The sequence below is a fragment of the Buceros rhinoceros genome, unplaced genomic scaffold (genome assembly GCF_000710305.1).
Source record: "Buceros rhinoceros silvestris isolate BGI_N320 unplaced genomic scaffold, ASM71030v1 scaffold12787, whole genome shotgun sequence".
Taxonomy (NCBI): Eukaryota; Metazoa; Chordata; class Aves; order Bucerotiformes; family Bucerotidae; genus Buceros; species Buceros rhinoceros.
Genome location: NW_010420497.1, coordinates 20509 through 47965, shown reverse-complemented (window position 1 = coordinate 47965; position 27457 = coordinate 20509). Strand labels below are relative to the sequence as shown.

The 27457-nt window shown below is 42.5% G+C and overlaps 1 protein-coding gene across 1 annotated transcript in view; it reads left to right on the top strand.

Annotated features, from left to right (window-relative positions):
• The window catches only part of SLC25A26 (solute carrier family 25 (S-adenosylmethionine carrier), member 26), a 76394-nt gene that overhangs the window by 31176 nt on the left and 17761 nt on the right, over window positions 1-27457 (top strand). The window contains exon 5 of the mRNA XM_010139327.1: window positions 24304-24348. Within this exon, the coding sequence (XP_010137629.1) occupies window positions 24304-24348 (45 nt within the window). The remainder of the gene's footprint in view (window positions 1-24303; window positions 24349-27457) is intronic.

Here is a 27457-nt window from a genome sequence, read left to right as displayed (position 1 = left end):
TCCTGCTGACTTCCCTCTCAGCAGAATTGTGGGACAATAGATGGGGGTACAACCCAAGACCGCATGTCTACCAGACCCGTGTGGCAAAGCCTTCTCCAGGGTGGCTGGTGGTGGTCCCTCACCTTTGTTGGAAAGTCTTTTGGATGTTGCAGTTCATTGTCTAAAAAGTAATAGCTAGAAGAACAGTTAACAAAGTTATGGGCAGAGAGCATATTTCAGGAAGAGAAATTCGAGGATTTTTTTCAGCTTTGGAACAACTTCCTCCTATATTGCTGTGCTTGGTAGAGGATTTTTTCACTTCTGTATCAGGGCAGGGGAACACATCCAAAGAACCCTGAGCTGTGTAAATACAGTGTGATATGAGAGAAAGAGTTGACATCAAAATTGAGCTGGAGCCTGTCACTAGAAAGAAAACAGCAGCAGAGGATGAGGAAAACCTGAGCAGCAGCAACAGGAAGAGCACTGAGGCACAGTGAAAGGAATCAGTGTTCTTAGTGTGGTGTAAGGTCTTGTGTGTAACTCCAGACTTGGTCAAACCCTGACAATAGGAGGAAGAGTTTTCAACTGGTTTCGTGATTCTTTATCTGCATTGATTTTCTTTGGGAGCAACACACTTGCTTATGGACACTTGAGGGTTCTTGTGTATTTTTGCTGTCTGTGAGGCCTTATGTTTTAGCAAGGAAACTCCCTGCAGAAAGGACATGGGTAGCATGTGCCATTTTCAACATGAGAAATGTTTGTGAATGTTTTCAGTGTGGTGGGTTTTTTTCTTGAAAGTTCTAAATGTCTTTGGTTTCTGTACTGGACGTTAAAAGCGAAGAGAGAGCACCACTGCAGGGACCATCTGTCTTTGCATTTCTAATCCTTTCAGAAGTTTTGATAGACTCTGCATTTTCTAAGAGAAGTGATTCAGTGAAATTTTACTCTCCAGCTTTAGCAAGTAGTTCTTGTCATTGAGCTACTTAATTTTTATTTTGCTCGACTGCTTGTTTAAAATGAAAGTTTTGGCTTGTCCAGTTGGGAAGAGATGGGCTCACTGGGCTTGACATTGGCTGAGAGTGTGGTGAAGAGCAAAGGGGCAATGAGGGCTGCTCTGAGAAGGTAAAAGGGGTGCTTCCGTGAGGGCTTCAGGATTGAATCTCAGCAGGATTTGTTTTGGAAATTAATATCTGAATCTTCTGGGATTTGGTAGAATTAGATTCTGAGGAATGTTATTCCTCTTCCAGTTGTCTCTAGTATTCGTATCCAAACTGTATCTCCCAAGATTATACTTCATGCGTTTTTCAGTTATTCTTTTTCTTCCCCCTAACTGTTACTTTAACTTTGGTTGTAAGTCTAGATGGGTGTTTAATCAATTTTAGTTTTAGATCAGTGAGAGATGCTCATTCTGAATACTTGAAGGTACCTAGCATTATTTTCAGAACATGTAGTTTCTAAAAGAATGTAATTAGAAACTAAGCCCAGGAATTTCTGCAGCAGGTCAGGCACTTCTGGCCTCAACTGTCATTGAGTGGAAGAAGAATAAAGCTCGCTGTGCCTCTACAAATCACTGAAGCATTCCCTTCCCTGGTGTTACAAAACGTGTTGTACGCTCTGTTGAGAGACAATATGAATGTGCCTGGTAGATAAATGTTCCCTGGATAAACTTGGATGTTACTGTATCTTCTCACTGTGCTTTTTATGATCCACCTCCCTCAGACTGATGCAAATATGTAAAATATGAGCTGATTTTAAAAAACAGAAGTGCATATACATGTAGCAACCATGAAAATATTGTTTGAGAAGTGAACTAGGTGCTATGGTGAAGTTTCAAACAGTAGCTAATAGAAGAGCCCTGATGTGTTTGTTTTCATTCCTGTGCTTTTTAGAGCCTATTTCATGATTGTTGATGCTTGATCCAGAATTTTAGGAGGGCACTTGAAGTGTAACTGTGATTTAATAGGCTGGTGAACCACTGTGGCCTCCGTGCATGGTGAATAAGAACAAACTCTCCCTGCCTAGATACTCCAGGTGCCTGTGAGAGAAAATAAAAGAAGGAAAACAACAATTTGGGTGAGGAATAAATACTTAAAAATAAAAGTTTGGGGTTGGCAAACCATGGGAAGATAAATTTGTGTGAGATCCTACAGGGTCGTGGCTTGCTCATAGCAGTGAAAGGCAAGATGCAAAAGATATTTAGTCCTTTGTTTAATATCTTGAGTCAGTATGTTGCACAGATCCACGGGTCAGGTGAGCATAAATTGTGCTGTTGGAATTTATCCGGCCAGTAACTTAACCTCTGACTCACCTCGGCGATGGTGCAGCATTACTAATGTAGTCTTCAAGGAAGGATGAACACATTTCTTATGCTACTGGGCACAAACAAAACCTTCAAAATCAGTCAAGAATACCTCCTTGTTCCTCTGCTCCGTCACCCCTCATGCCCTGGGATGTATTTATTGCAGCTAGTGCTAGGAAAATTCAATCTGTCCATTTGTGTTCTGTGCTCAGTGACTAAAAGTACCTTTCCTTGTTTTGTCTAGCTCATGTTTAGTTCTCTGTCCTTTTAAAAATTTCCAGACCACCAAGTGTGGTGACTCTCAGCTAAGCGCAGAAATATCCGTGGTTTGACAAACTAACCTCTGTTGACTTACTTCAGTAAACGGGAACATCAAGAGGGGAACACAAAAGTAGGGTTTTCTTGACAGACTAGCAGTTCAGGAATTAACTAATTCAGGCCAGCAGAACCCTCTTTATTATGAAGGGACCTGAAAAGAATGTCCTCTCAGTTGTGGTTTCATTGCGCCTTCATGCTCTCCCCAAAAGCACCAGACATGCAGAGCTCACACTAACAGTGGGGAAGGAGCTTAGTACTTCCAGGAACAAGTGAGGCTGCTTAAGTGTTTAAATCTGGTTTAGCTCTGTAACCATTAAGTTAATATGAGTGGGAAATGTCTCCTGTGTATGTAAGGGAACCATTCCTGTTGCTAAATTTCCTTTTGCTGGAATTTCTCTCCATTATTAATTTAAGAAAGGAGTAGAGCTAGGTAGTATTGGTAGGAAGAAGCCAACTCAAGGATCCAGTATGAAATTTGTACTAAGTAGGTAGCTGGAAGGTCCTGTCTGAGTGATGGGACAGAAACTGGAATGTGGGACTACTTGCTGAGGTTAATGTTTGATCTTTCAGTCCCCTTGGAAGTGATGATCTTGAAATGGGATGGCCTAGAACAATTTGAAGTATTTATTTTCCCAAGGCCTGTGAATTGCCAGGGAGTACTTTTACTGTAACAAAATACTGTGCATTTAAAGAGAATTCCTTCTTTCTGAGGAGAAATGTGACCTTGATTAAATTACTTCTATTTTTAATCAACTTTAAGGTCCTTGGAACTTTTAAAGTTCTCAGCAGCTGTTCCTCAGATGTCTGTTGACCTCACAGATTTCACCATCTCCTCGGGAGGACTAAGGACTCTGTACATATCCTAAACAGCCAGAGATAACATTTAGTGGCCAAGAAAGACTTAAGTAGTGCCCTGAGTTTGGAAGAGAGCTCTGTTACTGGTCTCCTGAGCTTCCCCACAGAGACTATATGTTGGGGAACCCTTTTAAACAGCACTTCAGCTTTAATAGTCACATGCTGATCCCCAGACACTGGATCTTCCTTCTGCCGCTAGTCCTTCTTTTGTGCGTTATGTTTTCTTCAAGAGCAGAATACGGGCAGAATCTCTTAGGCACTTGTTCTGCTCTTTAATCCAGCACCGTAAATTAGAAATCCCTGTGTTTAAGCAGCTTCGCCATTTATTTACACAGATTCATAGTGGCTTTTTGTTTTCTTTGTTGTTTCATCTGTGGTTGTCCCCTGCTTCTGTGTTTTGGATGGTTCTGTTTTTTGTATGAAATTCTGAAAGGCTGTTTAATTGCATGTACTAAGTATTGTTATCCAAGTGATTAACTAGAATTCTACCGTCCAGATATCGTATAGGTGGAGCTGGTGGAAGGCAAAACCCAGCAATGGTAGTGAAATTTGGATCAGAACCATGTTATGATATGAATAATTGGCAAAGATATTAGTAATTGGCAAAGATATTAGTAATTGGCAAAAGTATTAATAATTGGCAAAGGTACTGAGTTTTACTGTGCTAATCAAATATAGTCATTTATTGTGTCTCAGGTACCTGCTGAAAATACGTGGGCTGCAGTCCACAAATACCTGTAGAGATTAACTAGTTGAAAGTTTAGTTCAAGGCACTCCTGAAACCACTCAGATATTAAAAATGAGGAGTATTTCATGGTGCAAAATATCCTCAAACTTCATCGGCAGAGATGTCCATCCAGTAGTAGCTGTGGATAGTCTGTGAGTAACCAAACCATGATGCAGATCTGAGGTACCACTTTCCTTTTCCTGGTAGATATGAAACTGCTTAATTGGAGATTTAGTTATGGAGTTTTCTCTCTATGAGCAGAATTCCATAGTTTATTATAGTGAAATTCCTGAAATAGCAAAAAAACCCAAAAGCTTATAAAGAAGGATCAGGGAGTTTAAAGCCAAGACACTAGAATTGCGTGGTGCTGTGTGTGCTTTGGTTTGTAATGGCCCTTACCCATCGTCAATCAGAACTGCATGTGCTGTCTGTTTGCAGAAGTGGAGTTTTGCTGTTGCTGGTTTATTTTCAGTTATTTATATCCATACCAGGTAACTGTTGAATGGGCTTAGAAATCTTTTTCACTTCAGATGCCTGCAACTTCACTGCTTTTAAGCTTTAGCACTGGTAGTCAGGTTTTATGTAAATCTATCAGTGTTATTTCTGCCATTGGTGATCTTATTTCTGACGACAAGCACCACTATTTGATTATGTCAAAAGGCGTTTCTGTAATTAAATTTATAGTGCAGCTTAGTAACAGTTCAGAGAGCATAAAGCTCCCAGTGAGTTTTAGTTCTATTTGAAAGTGGATACTCAGGCTACAGTTTGGGTCAGGGACAGTAAAATTGGATAGCATTTTGTGACCCTAAAGCTTTTCTGTTCAACCACATCTTAACATTGTGTGTTACTGGAATGGAAAAGATTTTTGTACAAGTGTGTTTTGAAGTGTTTTAGTACAGTAAAGAGGAATCTCATTAAAATAGAACTGTTGGCAATTCCGTGTGTTGAGAGCTGTTCTGCTCTCCAAGCTCCTGTTAAGTGTGAACTGCTTGGATGAGATATTTGCAGGGTCAGGCTGCTTCCGGGCATCTAGATGGAAAATATCCTGGTCTCTTTACTTGATGAGGCATGTTGAATTAACGGGAAATTACTAGTATCTTGTGTCTCTCCTTCTGTATTTTTCCATGAGGATAATCAGGAGATAAACGAATTTTGTTGCCTAATAGAGAAATTATCAAATGGCCCTTTGACAGTAAAGAAACGACAACATTAGAAAATCCCCTTGCCCAAAAGTATTTTGCATTTGGTTTTGTATTATGCGTATGGGCACAGGGCAGATGCCACAGCCTGGTTAAACTTTCTTACCGAGGATACAGATGTACCTTTGGATGAGAGAATGCAGAGTTGACCACTGTTCCCTTTTTAGCAATTTTTACCCCAATATATCCTTTAATGCCTCGGCTTACACTAGCAGAAAACCTTTTGATTACCAGTGCCTATAAAGAGCAGATGGTGTCTCCTGAATGGCTTTCAGTATGAGAAGGTATTGAGTATAGATTGAGACCGTGCATATTTTAAATCAGCTGTGCCTGTGAACTCCATTTCAGTGTTACCTGTGCTTTGAAGAACATACGATATTTAATATGTCTGCAGACATCCCATAAATTCTTATTCGCCCCACCTGTCTCCCCGTGCTAAGTTCCTGCTGTTACTAGTAAACCTTTGATGAATATTTAGATGGCACTATAAAGTTCTTTCAAAGATATGGCTTTTCCTCATGGAAAAAAGCTTTGTTTCCATTCAGAAACACCCAGGAGAAAGGGACTGTCTGATGTCCACGGCTCACCAGTGTTGCAGGTGGGGTGGGAATGAATAGTTCTGCCTAGAGCAGTACAGAGCAGTGAATATACTTTATTACCCCCCAAACTTGATCAAAACCCCCTGTTTAGTACATACATAGGATTTTTGATGCTAAAGCCATCTCTTTCTCTGGTCTGAAATGTTTGCAATATCACCATCTTAGTGGATATTGTTTTGTTTGTTACATGCCTGTTAATCTTGTGACCTTGCCTCCCCCCTCTACTCCACCTTTCCAACCACCTATCAGAAGTCGCAGTCGCAGGAACCTTGCTGGGCTTTCTCTGTTTTCCCTCTTTAGGAATCAGCTATTTGGTATGAGATAGAGTTTTACATATGTGGCTGTCTGAAATTACAGCTTCCTTTTCTGAACAGGGATGTTTACTGCCTCATTAATACCACTTAGAAGTTCTACTTTATAGCATTACATTAATAGAAGCAAGGTGGCAACAGCAGTGGAAGGCTGAGGGCTGAGATTTTCATTAGTGCCTTTGAGTGTTGTGACTGTCCTTGTAAAGCTACGGGTAAGCCAGTATTCTTGTGAGAAATGAGTGTCCCTTCTCTGGCCAGATGGTTTATAGAGCTTTAGATTTATCGTTTATCATCTTCTGTGTCTTTCTTCACAATGACCTCTTTGTGAGGCTTTCTAGTAGGCAGCCATTTGATCAGAGTTGACTTTGAGAGGTCTCCCCTAGAACTTCCTGCAAGACCTCAGCATTTCATGGTTTAATTTTACCTTGAAGCATTTGGGTTCCATGGAAAATCTCTTGTATGTGTGTACGTACACCCCTGTAAGAGGTAAGTTCATATCTTGCAGCTACTAAAAATGTTTCTGTAACAATGTCAGGATCTGACCTTTTACACTCCTTATAGAGGGCTCAACAAGAATCCTGGATCATGTACATTCTGCTTTAAGCTTCAAACAAGACTGGAGATCTGTGGACATAGTATGGGTGTCCCTTGTGTTGCTGGGGAATAAGATCCATAGGTGAGATGTATTATTACAGAAAATTCTTATCCAAAAGATTTTCCTTTCAGAGAATTAATGCTTCTGAATGCAAGAGTAATTGTTAATGGACAGAGGTTGTGTTCTCAAGTGGACTTCATGTCTGTTTTCTTTGCACATCTGAGCTGGCACATCGTGTTCGGGTCCTTCAGCCACTGCTGTAATATGAATAATCCATACAAACCTGATCAAAAGCGAAGCCTTACTGTTTTACTGACTGTCCTCTGAGCAAAAGGTCGTCTTGAGCTGGTGACCTTCTAGTCCAATGGACAAGATGAAGGGCTACCATTTTTTCCAGACGTCAGATCCAGAAAGATTGAGTGCTTTGCCTGAGGTTATGCTCCTAACTTCCTATGCAGTTGGGGAATTCTCCTCATTGCCAGACCACTTTCAGAAATGAAAGACTATCCTACTGCCTCACTTAAGGGTTTTTGTTGCGAACTGACAGTTGAGCACACTGGTGGCACTTTGCAAGGCACTGAGGGTTGAAGCTGTTGCACGTCTGACTTAGCTAATGATCTACTTGGAAATTCAGTGTACATACATGGTGACATCTTTCCCATGCACTTTGAGCCCCAGAATAACATAGTTGTGTAGCTCTAGCTTCTGCACCACAGTGTGGCTTAGACTGCACAGACTCTTAGGGTTATACTTGTTTCCCATAATTTTCTGCGTGTTTGTCTCTAAACGAACCATGAAATGATTCAGTGCCTGCATGTGGTTTTAATAACAGGCGTATGTGGGCAAATGAGAAAATACAGAATGTTCAACTGGCAGTTTCCAGCATACGTTACGGGTTAAAACCGAAGTAGGTTTGTAGTGCAGTGTTTGTCAGAGTTGGTTAATTGCTTTTGGGTTATATGACATTTTAGATGAGATTTCTCCCTATAACCTTGTAACAACTGTTGAGCGGTGGATGGCTCCACACTTAATCAAGGGCAGGTTTGGAGCAATAAGTTCCAGTTTGATCTTCACTGGGATCCGATTGTTTTTCTGGGAAGTTCGTGCGTTGTTGTTGAGTTTTGGGTTTTTTGTTTTGCTGCTGCTGTTGTTGGGGGGTTTTGTTTGGTTTTGGTTTGGTGTGGTGGTTTGGGGTTTGTTGCTGGGGATTTTGGGGGTTGATTTTTTGGTTTTGTTGTTTTTTTTTTGAGAAAGTGTAGCAAGTAGCTTTCTGATATTGTTTTAGTTGACAGTGATATCAGGAACTTATATTTCTTTCACAGAAAGTCACGCTAAGCATCCACATTTTGAAGACTACAGCTGCTGTAGGTAGAACTTGGCTTTAGGTGGTCTCTTCAGAGTCCAGTGCAATCCTTCCCTTTGCCTCAGCTTATGCAAAACGCTTCTGAAAAGACTTTGTGTCTTTCATTATTATTTTGCCAGAGAGCAGTAAGTTCTCCAACTTTCAAAATCTGGTTTTCTGTTCTTTTCTCCCACCCGAGACATGTTCAGCTGTGATGTTCCTTCTTCCCTGCATACTGAAGGAGATTGTGATATGCCACTAGCCCAAAATCATAAGAAATTTATTGTTGTCAGATGAGGGAATCTTTCTTATACTATTCTGACTCTCTGTCATCTTTTGCTCTCAAACTCAAAGGGTTAGTGTTGGGTTAGACTTAACCAGCTTTTGCTAGCAGTCTGGTTTAAGCTTGCTGATGAAATATGGAGAATTGCCTTTGGCAGTGATGTCCCTGTGCGTGGAAGGGAGGAAGAGCATTGGAAAAGCCACAGGGAGAAAAAATGATAAATAAGACAAGTATTTGAAAATTTTCTGCGAAGAAGAAAAGAAAAATTGGTTCCTATGCCTGTGATGAGAAGGTGAAGTAGTAATGACTTAAATTGCTCTGGGGAACTATCCAACAAAGCAGCACCTGAGTTGATCACCTGTGCAGCCCATCCATCAGGAGAGGCCATTAAAACAGGTTAGAGAAACATGTTGGGAAGAGGCTTGCCCTTGGTCAACAACCTTCGGATCTCATTTTCTCCATAGTACTGTAATTCCTGGGAAAGCAGGAGTGGTTGTAAGAGAAGGCAGACAAGAAAAACAAGGCAGCAGCGTTATTCTTGTGACAGCAGTGCTTTGGGGATTGTGTTGAACAAGAGACTGGAGTAAAACGGGTGGATAAAGCCTATAAAATTTGCTAAACCCTGCACTTCTCCACTTGTGTTACTGGAGGAGTTGTTGTTTTATGGAGATTTTTTCAGTACCTAAATGATGTGTAAAGTGACTGGGCTGTACCTGAACTTGCTGCAAAGGTGGTTGTATAACCATGCTGGGCTGCGTTAGTTTCTTCTCACTGTGACCTTTGGGCACCTAACCTGACAGCACAGGGGAGTTCTGTGGCACGTGTGTAGATCTTTGTGCTGCACTGTGAAGAGTGTGGGTCTGCTAGAAGCTCTGGTCCATGGAGTTGTCTGAAACAGCAGCAAGGAAACTGCAGTAAAATTTGCTATAAATCCTGCCGCCTCTGTGACTGACTTAGGTACAACTTACAAAAAGTACTTCTAGCCCAGCAATTTGAACCCAGTTGTATGTCATCGGGGTATATAAGCTGGAGAAGGCCAAATGGTCTGTGTTTTGGGAGTGCAGAAGATTTCAGGAGTACACTGGGTAGAGTAGTTTCCCACAGCTGTTCTTGCCTTCTGCCTTGCTGTGGAAGTGGACCCAACCCCAGGCACTTTATGGGACTTCTCACAAAGCTGGGGCTGTACCATTGAGGCAAATATTTGCACGTTCTAGAGGGGAAGTGCTCTCTTCTGAAGCACAGACATCCCAAGGTGCTGTAGAAGATAACACCTGTATGCAGTTATTTTATCTCTGGGCTCATCGGGCTTTAGGAGCGGAGCAATATCTTAAAGGAGCTGTCACAGCAATCCTTGTTTGCCTCCAAGGTATCTCCTGAAGTGCTCCTGCAGGTAATTAATCACCTAATAAAATAGACTCTTTGACAGCAGGTGGAATTTGGAAATTAATTTCCACCCCTTAAATGAGGCTTCTGAAACTATAATTATCATGAAAGGAAGAAATGAGCTGTGTCAGGTGTATAAATGATTTATTTATCAAGAGTAAACTGTCACCAAAGTGGCACTTAAGCTTGCAGCATCTGTGCTGCACTTAAGTGAATTAAGCAGTGACATTTGCCTTCCTTCCGATATTTGCAGGACCTGGGGCAAATCTTCAGCTGTTTGTGGAGTGTTTGGTGCAAAAGTGATCTGCAACAGTATTATAGCTGCCTTTTCCATGTTCTCTTTCTCTGACGTGTGATCACGTCTTGCTGCTCCATCGTTCTCTGCTCAATGCCTTATCCCCAGAGGACCCTCTGGCCTCCCCAGAGGACACCACAGACCTTGTGCAGCAGTTGATCATTTCAATTTCTCATTATCTCTCCAAATGGTGTTTTTTGTGAACTGGATACTGGTAGCATCAGGAAATAGAAAGAGGAAGAGGTTTTAACTAGTTGGCATATGGTTTAAGTTACCTGGAATAAGAGGAAATCCAAGATCACCAATTCTCTTTCTCAGTGATATAGGTTTAAAGATGCCCAAGAGACCTATTTTTGAAGGTTGCAAGAGAACAATTTTTTTTTTAATCCAGAGAAATGTGAGAATAGCAACGTTTTAAAAATGAATCATTCATAAAAATGCGTACCTTCAAAATCAAGCAAATGCCCTGCTAAAGATGTGTTACCAAAGTGTCTGACCTGTGCACCAGAGCACCTGGAGACTCATTTCAGCTGTGTGGGTAAAGGGGACGTGGGCTTTGCTGCAGCCTTTGCTGCAAAATTACCACTAACAACCATTCTAGTTGCTACATCTGAAATGTATTTGTTTCTGACAATGGAATTTGCTGGCTTCAAAGTGCGCCTGGTGTGCTGATAGAGTTTGTGTGACATGGAAGCAAATTGTCTCATTATTACATATTAATCTGACGTTATTGGTGCATTAATTTCTGAGAAAGCCCAAGAGGATTTCTATTCATTCTTGTCAGGCTGACTTCGCTAATGCACAGCTCCTGGGAAGGGCTGTGCCTGATTGTTTCCTCCTTACTTGTTTGCCTGAAGTTACCTGAAAAAGGGATGAGGGTGCTCAGCACCACTGGCTTCATTCGAAAGCCTTCTGCACATAGTGAGACTTCTAGAGTTAAAGCCCCTTGAAAAAAAACAGAGGAAGAATGGATAATTTACAGTGCCCTTTTTATTTACATTTTTGTAGTGTCATCTCCTACACCTGAAGGTGCTTCTGCTGAAAAGCATCACAAACACAAACAAAACAGGCTGCCATTCCAAAACCCCCAAGTGATGCTATTAGAGTGGAAAAGTCTTATTTCAGTTATGGGAGCTGACAGATTGCGAACAACTCACGAGGAAAAACTGCTTGTGATTCTTACTTTTCGCCTAGGAGTGTAGGCTGGAATAATGCTATGCTAAATCCTTTCAATATAAACTAGCGCCTTTCCTCTCTCTCCTTCTCCACAATTTTACCGCACAGTATTTTCACTGGCTTGCAACAGTTTTTGGAAATGTACTGGAAAGATTTCTCATGAAAACCAAGTGGCAAAAATTAAACGCTCTGGAATGCAGCTGAAGGGGCAGTCCAGCTACCCTGAGCATGTCCCGGTTTGCTTGAAATATGGCTGCCCTTTACAGGCACTCAATTCATCTTGAGGCCAATTTTAACAGCGCGCGGTGCAGAAATGACTAACTGTTATGACATGCCCTGAGCCAGCCCCAGTTCAGCTTGTGTAAATTCTACATGTGGGGTGCTTTCGGAGCTGACAGGTGGAATTTTATTGTGATTGTATTTAACCATTCCGCCACAGTAAAGGCTTTTGTTATTTATCTTACTGAAGTTGCTATGTGTTGCAAAACAAAGGCATGAGTTCTTTAATTACATTAATTGCTTTCCAAAGAGGCACTTACCAGCTGGTCTGTGGGCACAGGGCACCACGTCAGGGTCTTTTCTGGGATGACCGCTGCTGGGTGCAGCGTGGTGGTGGTGGAAAATAGCTCATCCTTGTTTTAAGCCTGAGAGTGAAGTCAGCCAATATTGTCTGTTCCTTAGACCGTGCTCAGAGATTCTCTTGTGGATCAGCAGCCAGCTGAAGAGGTCACACACACACCCCATTACTAATTGCCATCTTTAAACGTGGCTTCTTTGGCGTGAAGCAGGGATGGAGCAGGATTCTCTTGTGGATCAGCAGCCAGCTGAAGGTCACACACACACACACACACACACCCCATTACTAATTGCCATCTTTAAACGTGGCTTCTTTGGCGTGAAGCAGGGATGGAGCAGTTGTGCGAGGAGCCAGACCAGTGCCTGGGATGGATGGGGACAGTAATGTGTGGTGGGTGTTGTGATAAGCACTTGGGAGCAGGATGAAAGTGGGAACAAACCCCTTTATCCCCTCGGCTGCAGCTGGAAGGGGAAGCGCAAGCAGCCAGTAGAGGTCTACTGGAAATTTCTCTCCAGTGTAACAGGCTGGTTTCACCATGCCTATGAGCATGGTGATCATCACCATTTCACCATGAATTTGGGAACTCCTTTTCACCCCAGATTAGTACTAGGCCTAAACCACTGATAATATTCACTACAAGACTTCCAAACAAGTCAAGTCATTTCCTGGCATCATGTAAGCTGAGCTTTTAAGATTGTATGTGTGAATGGAGGATCAGCAAACTGTAGATTTCTGAACTCTTCACGATACCAAAGACCATACTAGTGTTTGGTGGAACTGTTTAAGGAAGGGTGTTCGTGAGACTGTGTCTTTTCATTGAAAGGCACCATTGATTTTTGCTCTTGTACAAGTTCTGTAGATTTTGGTTGTTTTGTCTAAGGTGGTCAATTAATCCTTGCACTTGCAGATAAAAATTGTGGTTTAAATGAAGAAAGCATTCTGGCACACATGAGAAAATCCCAGGGAAGATAAAAGAAAAACGTAATTTAAATGTCTTGATGTTGAAAGAAGATGGAAATAGTAATGTATAACTTGCTAATCTCATTAGGAAAAATCCTGGTTTAAGTCACGTGGCTACATTACATGCTGCAAACACCAGTCTGTTCCTTTTCAGCCCAAAAGGTTATGAACATGACACTGGAAAAGGCGTTTGCTGTGAGGTCAGCTCATTCTTTGTATTAGGCGATAGCTTTTCTTTCTTTGGTCCTTAACTCGCTGCTAAGTTTTCTTTACTGCTCTACCTGTTGCCAGTTCTTTGAGTCCATCTATGTGCAGTGCAACCTTGGGGACAACGTGTCTTTGATCAGGATCAGTATTATTTTCTTCAGATGCTGCCTCGCAATTTTGTTGAACTGGTTTGGACAGGTACATCTCAGTCAGTCTCAGGGTAAAAGAAGCTTCATGGGCGCATTACTGAGTCTGTGGGCATCCCCTAGAATAAGGCTTCCAAATGCTGCAGGAACAGAAATCGTTCTGGAGACCAACCTAAGGGCAGCTTTCTCAAGCAGATACTAAAATACCGTCCACTGAAAAGGTAAAACTCCTGGAGGTTCCTCATGGTTAGGGAGTGTCTGGCTAGTTCCCCAACCAGCATTTACGTGTTTGATTTTCTTTGCCCTCAAGTAATGCCTGTTAGCATGAAAATTGATTCATTGCTGATTTTTCTGTTTACCAGCTGGAAGACTACGGTTCCAATCCTATCTGTTCAAGTCCCACCTACTGGTATATATCCCAGACAAAAGCCCGTACCAGGAAACACAACTTAAGCTGTTGCACTGTGAGGTTTGTGAATCTACCTATGACTGCAGAAAATTGGCAAATCTGCCACTTGGCTGCGATGGGCATTTGACATGGCTGCAAAGCCAGTGAGGAAAAGAAATCACTCAGTGGAACCTTCTGGATGTGAAATGGCCTTTAAATGAATTAAAGCTGTGAGAGCAGCATTTCCCAACCCTTTCCCTCTAGAGGCCGTGCTGCAGTGGGCGTACAGTTTGGCTTTCTCCTTTTGGTGTCAATGTTTTCCACAGAAGTACATTTCTTAAAGGGACCATCAGTGCAACAGATGCTGTGCTCAGACCTGCTGTGTGAGAGAGGAGCGTGCTGGAAATGGTGGGATCTGATCCCATCGTGGGGCCCTGGCAGTTACGTTGTCTGCTTGGATTTTTCTGCTGCTACTTGTAATGTTAAAACCTCTTGGTGGAGCTGCAGTTGTGTTGTTACCTTGGCTTATCCTCTGCTGGGTGTTTGAGGTCACTTTGAGTTCTTTATTGTATATCTAAAGTAACCCACAGAAAAGTTTAGACTGTTTTCTTTGGCTTTCCTCTTCATTCGCCACATTGGTTGCAGACCCAAATTAGCAGAAAACTTTGTTTAGGCGTCAGTTCAACAAAACACTTTGGCCCAGCTCCAACTCTGGAAGCGCTTTTAGATTAATGGGAAATTGGGAGTGTGAAGAAGAGTATGGAGTCTAAGAACGTGTTTGGGTCTGGTCTTTAATGTTTTTAAAGCATAATCTTGTTCCTATTCAGCAATAGTGAAAGTTAAGCATGTGCTTAAGTGCTTTGCCAAGAATGGAGCAGATGATTTATACTGGTAAAGTGGAAACTTAATAGTGTCTGCCTTGCTGACCACAGCTAAGGATTTCATAGAACAGGAGTTAGTTGCTGTTGTCTATGTAGCTCGGTTCCCATCAGGCTCTGAAGATAGCCCAGACCTATAGCTGGGATGTGTGGGGAGCCCTGTGGGGTGAGGAAATGAAGAAAATAAGGGTTTGTGTGTGTTTGGGATGTTCCAGTTGTTTAGTTCTTGGCCACCAAAGCTCCCTTGTTCCTCTGGATGCTGTTCCCATGCTCGTGTAGCTTGGCACACTTTCCTCACGGCCAAGCTGGGTAACTGAGTGTGAGAAATTGTTTTGATTTAGCTTCATGGTTTAACATTGTGGTTGTGACAGATCTTCAAGGCAGGCAGAAATGAGGTGGCTGTATAAAGACTTTCAAATGAATTCAGAGGCTTAGGGTGAAAGCATCTTCTCCGTAAAAAATTGAAGCAAATCGTTGAGAGTCATGGCTTTTATTTTCTTACAGTGGTGGTTATATCTTGTAATAGTGGTGCTGTTGTGCAGGCAGGGTTAGACCCCTTTGAGGAAGCCTGCAAGAGGTCCTCGAAAGCAAACGCTCCGTGCTCTCTGCGTGCTGGAGTTGTGTACGCGGTCAGCCTCGTCTGAAGTTTTTTCCCAGCTTGTTGACAGGCAGGAAGTTGGGGGATGCCGGCAGTGAGACGGCTTTCCCCGGGGCTCCACTGCCATGGACGAGCCTGCGAGTCCACACCTGGGAGGGCACTGAGTCCCAGGTGGCTCTGCCATGTCGGACCTGACGTCGTACAGCTGCTACCTTTGGCTGGGGGTGGAAGAAATGCTCCATTAGGAGCAGAGTAGCTGGCCAGCTGCATAGGCAGGGAGGTCTGCCGAGTCCAGGGGGCTTCCTGTTTAAATAGTTACAGAGTCTGCAGAATTGGTTAAACTGTCAAAAAAAAAAAAAGGTAAAAAAATAAAATAAAGGAACCTCTAACTGTTCGTTTGGGTTCAATCAAATACTTGTTGCGATTTTTCAGTTCACTTCAGTGAGGTTTAGCTCTTTTGTAGGGTAAAATCAGATTAAAGTTTGTGGAACTGTAGCTGCAGTTCAGGAAAGCTCATGCTTTAATACATAAAAGCTAGGAGAGATCATGTTCATAGCTAGTAGGTCCCGCGATGTACCGTGGGCAAGTCACTTCCCGCAGGAGCGTGTCTGGCAGTTGGGCTAAAGCAATGCAGCTGCATATTAAAAACAGAAAAGGTGGGTGAGGGAGAGAAGAGAGTCCAGTCTGGTTTCAGGCACACAGGATAGCCGCAGTATTTGGCACAGGGCTTACAGACATATTTAACTGCTGCTCTGTGGATAGGTGGGAAATCAGACACGTGTTGGTGCTTTGCACAATGCACTCCTGTTTGGTTGACACCAGCGGAGTTACGTGTGGTGAATCTTTCAAGGGGTCTGTGAAGATCAGACCTTTTTGGATGTGTGCACACATAGGTGTGTATATACGTGTATAAGATAAGTAAAATACCTTTACATGAATATCATTTCCTAAATTGGATGTTAATCTGCATTTGTTCTCTCTGCCACATGATGGAGGTAATGGTGTAAGATACATAAACAGTGCTGCCTGGGTCAGGCGCTGCAGAGGAGTTTCAGCTTGGTGGTTTATAGTTAGTTGTTCTGTTATGTTGGATTTGTGCTAGCCTTGGTAGAGTAATCTTCTCATGGTATTGCTGGGGTGTTTTTTTTAAAGTGACATTTGGTTCCTTCTCTTGTTCTGTTTTGTTATTTTGGTTCATGGGGTTTGTTTTGTTTCCTCAAAAGCCAAATAGGCAGGAATACCCTGACCAAGTAATCAGGGCTATCGATGCAGCAAATGTTTGTATAATTTGCTTAGCTTGCAAGAACCCTCTCCTCTTTTCTTGAGCCGTCTTGGGTCCTAATCCAGAAGTTCTCAGAGCCACATGTACGAAATTCCCAGTGATTTCCATGAACTTTGGATCAGGCTCATAGGCAAAGGCAGGGACGGATTTTCCCATGGAAATTTTTTGTAGTGATGTTCAGAAATCTCCTGGTGAGAAATGTATTTAATTTCATGTTGAGATCTGCTGTGTTATATTTGTAATCATAATGTAGTAACAAGACATTTGTAACAAAACTGCTATAGGTTGTGACACATCCAGGAAGAGAGAAACACATGTTCCTTCCCAGACTGTTCATTTTTTTGTGGCTGTTACTCTGAGAACCAGAGTTCCTATGCTGATGTCAGTGCAATTACAGCAGCGCTGTGGTCAAGAGTCTTTGATTGAGTATTTGCTGGATGAAGTGTACTCTCACTTCCCTCCATAGATCCACCTGCCTTGCGAATCAGACATGCTGCTTGTTTAATTCTTGCATCTCCTGCAAAATTCCTGTTTGAGAAACTGTTCAACTCTGTGATACTGCAAATCTGTCAGTCCACTGCCTGTATTTTTTCTTTGATTAAAGTTTAAAAGTTTGTATTTATAGGCTTTCCCTTGATAGGTGCCTTTCGTAAGGCATAATTTTACTTACATTTAAAATGTTACGTGTATGTAAAATGACATTAAAATGCCTTCAAAGTTGGCAAACTGATGTGCTGCCTGGACAGCAGCACATAACCGCGTGTGTGTGTGCACCCACGTACTGATGTAATAGCTTCTCCAAATGCTAGCGTTTTTCCTCAGAAGGGTTCTTCCAGAAATGCTGCACTCCATGCTCTGGGGGTTCTGCTCCTAGGTTTTTTTCACGAGAACAAAGATTAGTCCTTCATGGTCCTAAACTCAATGCATGTGCATGACTTAAAGGCATTACCTACCAATAAATAGGAGATTAGCTGCGGCTTGTGCATTTCCTGATCAGTTCAGGTTTTTTCAGATGGCTCGTTGTTATCCCGTTTCCTTTAACGATGGGACACTTTAATGAGTTTGCCATCTGACATACATCTGCTTCCTGTTAAACAATACCTTCATTCTTCCAGAGCTGCTAAACTCATCTCTTATCCTACAAGATTTTTATCTACACCTTGAAAACAGCTTGTAGAAGTCAGTCAGTATATTCATTTTCTTGTTAAGGATTTTTTTGGCATGTCATTTTCAAGAAGGAATAGCAAAGCGGGCATCTTCTTTAGTGCTTTAGTTGGAGAATGGGAGAACGTGGATATTATTTGTCTAATTAGGGGCCCCTCAGTCCAGCTCCTGTGTGAAGTACAGTGAGATTGACTTCAGTGGCTAACGTACGATTTCTAATGGTTATTCTGTCCTCCCAGCAAAGGGGCTGGTACAAGCCGGGGTCTGGAGGGGTGGATTTTGAAGGCTGTTAATGTTGTTTCTTTGAGGAAAGAGCCTTCTGTAGCTCGAAGATGGTCTGTCTCACGCGCGTGCGAAGTCAGGGCTCTGTGATCACCAGGCTCACTTAAATCAATCCAGCCTGCATTGGGTTTGTGCATCTGCCTCAGTGCTTCTCTTTTTCCCATGTTTTGGGAACACTCAGTCATGCCAGATCTCTGACTGTGTCTTTCCCCTTCGCTGGTCAACATTGCCCCTCCAGAAAAACTTTTATTTTTAACCATAAAACCCTTTTCTAATAGAGGGAAAACTGGATAGAAATTTCCATGTATTTATCTGTCTCTACATAATGCTCTTTATGTATTGCTTTTATACTGATTGTGTGGTGCTGTTTAAAGCAAAATCCTGTTTTATGTGAAGTTCTGTCACACAAGTCCAAAAGACATCTGTAAGAATGGGTTGTATCCAAATTAAGTAACCCTGTGGGGCACATAACGTTTTGTGTTGGAAAGGAATTTACTTTCAAGCATTCACATATGCCGCATGACAAGTGGAAATACTTTGGATTTAAAGCTGGGGAAATGGAGGAAGCAAGGTGCAAATATTTATTTGAGGGTTAGTGGATGCTTGAAACAGAATGATGAGTGAAATTCAGGAATTTTGTATTTCTTCCCATTTATAGTTTGCAGTTGTCTCCCAACTTCCACAGGGTTAATGTTACTTGATTGGAAATGTGGGAATTGCGGATTACCTCAGGTGGCTGCTGGTGCATGGTCTGAAACCTTTGTTTTACTGATCCTCTTGGCACTGTGGAGACTGGTATTTCTAACCCCCCAAATTCTGTTCCTTTGCCTCTGGCAGTGCTGCAGAGCCGCAGGCTCAACACTGAAGAGCTGTGGAGAGTTCACTGCAAATGCAGCTCTGCCTGTGGTGGCCAAGTTTCCCGTAGGGTTCCGCCTCTCTCTGCCTTCATGCAGTCTTATTAGAAGGTGCTGTGTGTGAACTTGGTCTTTCACTGCGTCTCTTAAGGAATGGAACCAGGAGGAGATCTTCTCCGGCCATTGCTATACCAGCGTTGTCACACTTGCCTGAAAAGTTTTTGAAGCTTTGCAAGAAAGGAAGTCAATGCTGTTGGCTTCGGGGTACTGTCGATGATGGCTGTACCAAGCTCCTCTAGACCTTTACCTTCAGTCAGTACTGAAGGTCTTCCTAGTGGTTGCTAGGACCTCTGGCATGACCAGAGGCTTCCCTCATTTCATGCTGTCTTTTCAAATCCCATCATGGGGAAAGTATATTTATAGCTGGAACATCAGTTTATCATAATCCAGATGTATTGGGCAAGAGTGTGAGGAATTTTATGAGGACAAGACACTAAACGAGATTTACTGTGATTGTTAATGTTTTGGTGTTAACTCCAGTGGGCAGATGGGGTTGTTCTAGTCTGTTGTAACTTGAACCTATTTGAGATGAGCCATCTTTCAGAAAGAAGCTGATTTAAAAAAAAAAAAAAATTAAAAACAAAGAAAAATGGACTTAGGTAAAGGGGAAATTGTTCTCCTGAGATTTGTGGTTTATGTATTGTTGGAAAACAGTGTATTTTTCGATACTCAGAAGTGGGTTATTAGGCTTTTCTTTATAATTACAATGGAGAAGGCACGGCTTGGCACCTGCAGCTCGGACACCAGTGGAGTATTCCTTGTAAATAAGGGCTTCAACGGGGAGAGCATCTCTGTGCGCCTTGTCAACATGTGTTCAAGTGCCAGGTTAGGTGCAAGTTTGAGAACTTCTCTGTGATGACTGCAGTACGTTCTCCCTAAAGGGAACAGATGTTGTTGGTGTTGGTCTTTGTGATATTAGCACTGTCAAAATCCTCTTCATAACTGTTGCCTCTTCTCCCATTGCTGTTAATGTCAGGAGCAGTGGAGGTGTGGGTGAGAGCAGTTTCTGGGATGGAGGTACAGTTTCAGGGATGTTGAGAAAGCTCTTACAAGGTGAGCCTGTTTCATCTTCTGGCTGTTTATGGCAATCTCTCCTTCGGTATTTACTCTAACATTTGTGAAAACAGATAGATCTTCTGGAGAGTAAAGCCCGCTGAACTGGAGACAGAGGAAACCTGAATAAACAAACATGTGCCACAGATTAGTAAGAACATCTGTAGGTTTTATATTGTTTTGAGAACACATACCACATAGTTTTTCATTTCTTATGCTTTTCTAGTTTCTCTCTTTTTGTCTGTCTGTTTTCTTCCTTTTTAAAAAAAATATATTGCTAATAAAGGTTGGAGGTAGAAAGCACAGCTGGACTCTGCATGACATGCCACTGTTTAATTTCTAGCTTGGAGGATGACAAGAAGAGTAGTTTTATTGTATCCTAGAAGAGAATAAAGCCACATGCAAATTCCAGCCATGGACATCTGTTTCCTCTTTGTGTGAAAGAATTCTCATATTTGGAAGGGAATCCCAGTTCTGAAGGGGCTGATTAGTGGTTTGGTTTTTTTTTTTTTTTTAATTCTTTTGGTTCTCCCCCTGCCTTTGCACTCCTTCAGCATGCTTTCCATGCTCCCTGGCTGCTCTCTTTCTTTCGGGACAATGTCAGCTTGCAATTTAGCATCTGATACTGAACGGGTGAATTTTGAGCTACTTTCAAATGTTGTGTAGTGTTACAAAGAGTATTATGGGAGGACGTTTGCTCTGCCATCCATCTTCAGTACTTGTGGGTTAGCATTTTTTGAGAAGCGGAGATGTGTGTATCCGTTGCTCGGGCTGTAAAGTGCAACTATTTCTATAAGTAACTTATTAAAAATAATCTTTTGAAGTCCTTCTGTATCAGGGGAATTAAATAGATCTGTAGAAATGAGAGTCTGCAGTGTTTGTTACATTAAGTTAAGCATCAGGTGCTAAGGACTACAGGGACCAAAGTAAAGGATAATTTCATTAATCTATAAAACATTTTCAAATAATGATTTACAGCTGTCTGGGGGCTCTAAACTTTTTTTCCTGTAAGAGTGACTCTGAACAAACAGCACCGTTATATAACGTTAGGGCAGACATGAAACTGGTACTCTCTGTCTATTTTATATTAACATCGAATGAGAGGGTGGTGGAGCTTGCCAGGGTTTCATATTTGCTGGCAGAAAGTCACCCACATGTGTGGACCACATTGTTATTCTTGCCTTTGCTTGTTTCAGGCATAAATATCACTGCCTGGCAGGGCATGAGTCTGTTCACTGCTGAAGAGCTTGTCTTTTACAAAGCAAAAGAGGAAAAGGAATGAAATGCTGTAACTGTTCGAATTAAAAAGTGTCCCCAGATTGCGAGCTTTTGTCATGCCTGTTGTGGTAGAGGAATAACGGGCTATCAGCCATCTAAAGGCTGCTTCAGCGCTGGATGAGTTACCCTTGCAGTACTATTTCTTTTTGCATACATTAATCCTTCTTCTAAGCGTGGGCTGTTTAGACTGGTCTCCGAGGGAGACAAGGCTCCTGCAAACAGGGTGTACGCGCAGCAGCCTGCGCAGCCCGTGGACGTGTTGGCCATGGAAATGTGGCGGAAAGGCAGAGACTGCAAAGAAAACAGGCTCCTATAAGTTCCTTGGAAATATGTGTGCGAGGGGAGAATAAAGCTCCTCAAGAGGTTTGAGGGAAAGCTTGAAGTAGAAACTGAGCGTTGAAGAGGGGCTGTGGAGTAGATGGTGAGAGGAAATGTGATGGAGGTCCCTGTCGTGGGAAGATCACCAAAACCCGGCTTGGAAATTATTTGGCTTCAGAGAATCCGATGACAAAACCCAAATCTGCAGGAAACCAGACTCCCTTTCATTCCAGTACCCGTGAAATTGCTTGTGTGGATTTTGGTTTTAAGTCAGGATGTTGTCAAACAGGCTCCAGCGGATGACTGTGAGAAATGGAGGACATCTCCTTCAGATCTTTTTAGTGCAGGCAAAGGCGCTGCTCTGCCAGGTTTCAGTGCCAGTGCTTCCTCGTTTGTTTGGTTTCTGCAGGTTTTCAAACTCTTAAAGGGTGACTTATGAATCCTTTGCCCTTACCCTGCAGGTGTCTGAGAGAGGAGGGACCCCTGTGGCTGTGCAGATCCCTCTGACACTTCCAAAACCTTCCCAGGCATTTTGGAAGCCTGTGTCTCGCGGCATCTTGTGGGGCACACGGGGAGAAGTGAAACGGATGATCTCCATCCAGTTCTGGTCCCTGCTGAGCAGGACACGGAAAGCCAACACCACTATCACTGAATATCAAACAGCAGTTGTGAACAAATTTCCTCTTTGATTGAAATGCTTCTAGCTAGGAGATAAAAAGGGGCTTACGTCAAAAACTTCCCTTGTTGTCTTATTAACAGCTGCATAATTCTACTGCTCATTCGCGAGCGTAAAAACTCAGAACTTGGAGGTTGTATTTGAAAGCTTGTTTTGTTTGGTGTACAGCTGGATACAGAGTGTTTCCTCTTTTTTAACAAATTTGAAGCAAATGTAGTGGGTATTGTTTCTTTTTTCCTATTTTTTGGCCTAGATAATAGAAGGTTACGTTGCTTTTCATTTTACACCGCAAAGAAATCATGCTCTTTAACTCCGGTTCACCAATGATGCAGCAGCATGTGGATATATATATCTTCTCATAAATTTATTACCACACATTACTGTCAAGTAGCTGGACTCTCACCCAGTATTAAAAGAGAAATTTAATTGCTACACTAGAGTTTCAAGGCCCTGAGACATAAGAGCCACGTCTGACCTTTCTTGTGGGGCTCTGAGATGCCACCAGGGATATTGCTCATTGCTCAAGATGACAAACTTCCTCTGAGATTTCAGTTTGTCAGCTCAATGTACAGCAGCGACATTGATTTCTTCTCACTGCTGTTTCCTGCCTGAATAGATAACAAATTTTCTGTGGCAGGTGTCTGTCAAGCTTAGTTTTGTCTGGCAGATTAACTTAATAGACTCATTTATTAATCATTAGTTGCAACACAGTGAAGCAGACAATACTCTTTAACTCTTGTGATGTTGAATGGATGGACCATTTCAGATTCCTTTGTGTAGCTTGAATTCGGGTTTAATAAGCCGTTGATATCTCTGTAGTGAATGTTTTTAACCTGACACTACTCACATTACAAAGAGCAAAGATTTATGTATTAGTAAGTGTGACCCATTCTGAGTGTCTACACCATTTGTAAGTGCCTTCTGAGACTAATAAAATGATGCACAAACTGCAAAATCAGCCTAAATAAAGGGGAAAACTACCCAACATACATCCTGTTGGGGGAGGGGGGGCAGGGGGGAAAGATAAGAGTAGAAAAAGAAAATAGGTAGTTGGCAGAAGATTTGCAACTGGGTCTCGCCAGCTGTCAAAGTGAAGGAGGTAACCACGGAATTATTTAGGAAGGCGCAAAGCAGACCTGCAGGTAGACTTCAGGGCAATTCTAGCACAGGCTGGGATTTTCATAGGGACCCCTATCTTCAAGGTATACTGACATAAATACTCAGGCTGGAGATGGCAAAGGCAGGGTTGGTGACAGAGGAAGACACTGGATGGGATTTGTCAGAGTGGAGAGGGAGGAGGAGGAGGAGCCAGAATAATTTAGTGGAGAGATGAGAGAAGGAAGAAATTATAAGGGAAGGTATAACCTTGGGAAGGGATGTTTCTTTGGTCAAGAACCCCTCTGTTCACAGTGAAAACTGGCTTATTACACACGTTAGCCCTGCACAGCCTACAGAGCTGACAGAGATGTATATTCAGTTTTTTCCCTGTGTGTTTTGAGAGTTGGTCACAAAGCGTTTTTCAGGACAAAATCTGTAAAGGAGCTGGAAATGCACAGGCACTGCTGGGGAAACAAGGCAGCAAGAATGAGCCTAGGTAGAGATACAGGGTGTTGCTGGACAGAAGAACCCCTTTTTATAAGTGATAAGAAGGGAACCACCAAGTTTCTTCCTTGGATTGTGGTAGCTCTTCTTATCCTGCTTTTAATTTTTAAAGGAGCTTGTTAATGTGGGGTCACTGGGAGAGAGATGTCGAGGAAAGTTCCTGCAGCTGATGCCCAACTGCAGATCCCTGGAGCAGAACTGTTTTCGCCTCAGTGTTTGTGGCAGTGTGTATTGCTGAAGATGGTTGTGTGCCAAGCTGTGTTCCTGGCCTCAGGAACGTGTTTCTCGAACCATTCTTGCAGCTTTCTTGGCTGAGCGTCAAACCAAGAATGTCCCTGCACTAGATCATTCTGCTTATTGCTCTTCTAGGCCACCCTGGTAACAATACATTAACCTCTCAGCAGGGAACGTGATAAACAAAGCAGAGCTGCTTTAGTGAAACCAGTCATTTAATGGCAGCGTACGTAAAGTGTCCGTAAAGATTTGTAAATGTAATAAGCTGCAGTTCACCGAGTGAACAATAACTGTTCCTAATTTAGACAGTTGAGGAACATGCCAACTTAATTTGCTTTTGTAACATTATGTTGGTTTTTTCTTTTTTCTTTTCCCACCTCTCCAGATTCCTTTCTCTCTGGTACAATTTCCTCTCTGGGAGTCCTTAAAGGTGAGTTCTCTTTAATGACAGGAATATGTTATGCATTTTGCAAAGGTTTTCCATGGTAACTTATCTAACTTGACTATCACAATTACGGGCATATCCAAGAATCAGTAAGTATGTACCAACATACCTGCATATGTGAAGATAATTTACCCAAATATCTGAAAAATAACAAGGAATCTCTAACCACTGATATGTGGCATGTGGTCTAAATTTTACTCCCCAGCGTGCCAGAGATCGTATCTTCTACTCTGCTTTATTTTACTGATAAGAGTGGGAACCATCTTATGTTGTGTCCTATTTTGTTTTGATTTATTTAGCGTTTGAGTCTTCAAGGCAGCAGGAAATTGCAAATGGTAGAGAGAAAAATGATTGGGCCTGGTGTGGTAGAGGGGGAGAGACTCTCAGTGCATCGTTGCCAGGCTGTTTTGATTGGCTGCATATACTTCATTTATAGGTCGTTTAAAGAAGTGTCAATGGATGATGCTTTAATAGTCCAGCCTTTCTGAATGGTGTGCTGTTTTCTGACTGGCTGGTTGTTTTGCTTATCGTGGACAGAGTCAGGGTCTAGATTTTTAAGCACAAGGTTGGATTTGAAGACATGTAATTTCTCCATCCCTCTGTTTTTCTTCTAACTCACTTCAAAAAGTGAAGGAAAGGGTTTTTCAGGTGCTTTGAGATCCTGGCTTGGAAGCACAGAAAACTATTGCACATCATTAAAAGCATTGTAGCAAAATATAATATTTACCGGAGAGCAGCTGGAGAGGGAGAAACTTTTTTCTTGTTGAGGGTGCTAGACTTCTGAGCAAGCTTGGCCCTGGGACCCGAAGTGGGCAGTAGTACTGGAAGGGTGGGAATCGGCGATAATCTTCCTTGCTGCTTGCTGCTTCTATATAGGGAGGAGGACTAATGTTCTCCTTGGTCCTTGTATGCTGGTTGGGACAATAACTTGTCCTCTTGTGTGTCAGTGGGTTGTTCTGGGGGGACAAGCCCACAGTGTCAATGTTTGCATCCAGAGGCTTCCGGGAGTCAAATACAAAAGGGAGTCCACAGGCAGGAGGAACATGGAATACACTAAGAGCTTTCACAAAACCGGGCTGTGTTTTGTAGAGGATTCTGTAGGTACTTCATGAACTTGGCCTGATGTGGTGTCTGGGTATCATCCCGTTGCATAGGGTAGCTTTGGCTGCCTTATTAGGAATCTGTTTCCCTGCCAGTGCCTAGGAATGGCTTTCTGTAAACTCCTCGACAGCAATACTGGCCTGACCTGCTAGTTGTTAGGGCAGCAGCCATGTTCGGGAGCAGGAGGTGGCCGTGCTTAAAGAGCAAAAAGTTAAGTTCTTGCCAAAACCCCGTAACACAGCAACATCGTGTAGCTGTTTTTGGAATGTAAAGTTGTTTTGACCAATGTCCACGTAGCAGTGACAATAAAATGTGTTCTTTAGATTCCAGGCTTTAAAGACGACGGTTTGAGTTTAGCTGCAGGAGTGAGTCGCTTAGGATGAGGAATCATGTTTAATCTAAAGAAATCAGTGCAGACCTGAAGAGAAACAAAACCCGGTCAGTTTGTTCTGCGAACCTGTTGTAGTGTGTTCTTCTGCCTGTGGAACCAAGAGGAGGAAACTGCTGAAATCAGTCTTGCATGCTCCAGTCGCTTAAGCTCAGCACAGGAAGAGAGCTCAAGGTTTGTCACATCAAAGCCAGGCAGTGAAAGCAGAATACGTTTTGTTTATCTGAATGAAACTCTTTAAAAAATTGCCTTGACAGTACAACAAAGGACAAAACCCATTATGGTCCCATCAACAGGCTGGATGTGGCCAGGAGCATCAATAGGAATATGATTCAGGCTAGGGCTTCTCACGGGTGTGTGAAGGCAGCATGAAGAGACAATAATTAAGAGGAGGTAGGGGTGCAAGGGACAACGGCACAAAGCCTAAACATAGAGAAATTACTGAGATAATGTCTGACGGACTGTCCTCCGTTGTGTTAATGGGATTACTCGAGAAAGTAAATGCAGAAGCAGTGGTGTGTGATGCGTGTGGATCATCTCACAGAGGGGAACAGAACAAGTGCTGTGGCTGTGTCATTTTTAATACCATTAGTACAAAGTTACAGAAGCTGATGGAGGATAGATGTGGTTTTGTAATTCCCTGGACAAGCTAATCACCTGAAAATGAGGAAACATACCCTTCCACTGTAAAGGACGGTTAGCCAGGCACGTGGAAGAAGAGGAGAATTTCGTTATCCTTCACATATGTGCTGGTTGCAACCTGCAGCAAGTTGTTAGGCTTAAGAAAGCCTAATAAAGGCTTGTTGTAGGTAGCAAATCAGGTGTTTCTGTATCCCATTTTCTCTGTTTGCTCTGCTCCAAGCTGCTCTAGTTATTCTTTATGCTTCCAGCACGTTTAGCCATGTAGTTTACCTGCAGTTTTCTTCTATCTGTGAGTGTAAAGCAGCTGTCTTATGTGACAGTGAACTTGCATATCATGCACTAAACTAAAAAGAAGAGAGCGGATTGTATAGATTACTGAACTATAAGGTTACATACGCCGTGGGTGCTGGCGGAGGGGGTATTGCAGCGAGAAACAGATACTGCTTCAAATACAAGCCTTATTGCGAGTTACTCAGGTGAACATGCAATTTAGAAAGAGTTAATAGGTTCCTTTCTGAGTTCTCAGGAAACAACAGTAAGGAAATGATGGTGATTGTAATAAAAACCCATCTCCTCTTTTACATATATGTATAATGCCTGCTTAATGTCCTTTCTCTTCCCAGTTCTTCATTTTTTCACGTTTTGTTTTGAACCAAAGGGGAGAAAGGAATTGTGCTGTGGCGTATCAGAGTTCAGGACAGACACAGTAATTCTCTAATAGGGTGAGTAGTGTAGCACTTCTCTTTTTAGCTCAAGTCTTACAGCTAAAACAATTTTGAATTCTTCTCAGAGTTCAGGAAAAGAAGGGGCATGGCAGATTTCCCTGCTACACCAACCCTCAGCAGAGCACCGTGACTTATTACTGTTCTGGCAGTTTGATCAGATTTAGGTCCTTTCAGGTGCAGCTAATGCTTCTGATCCCATCTGAAAGCCAGCTGGCCATGAAGAAGGGCAGCAGAACAT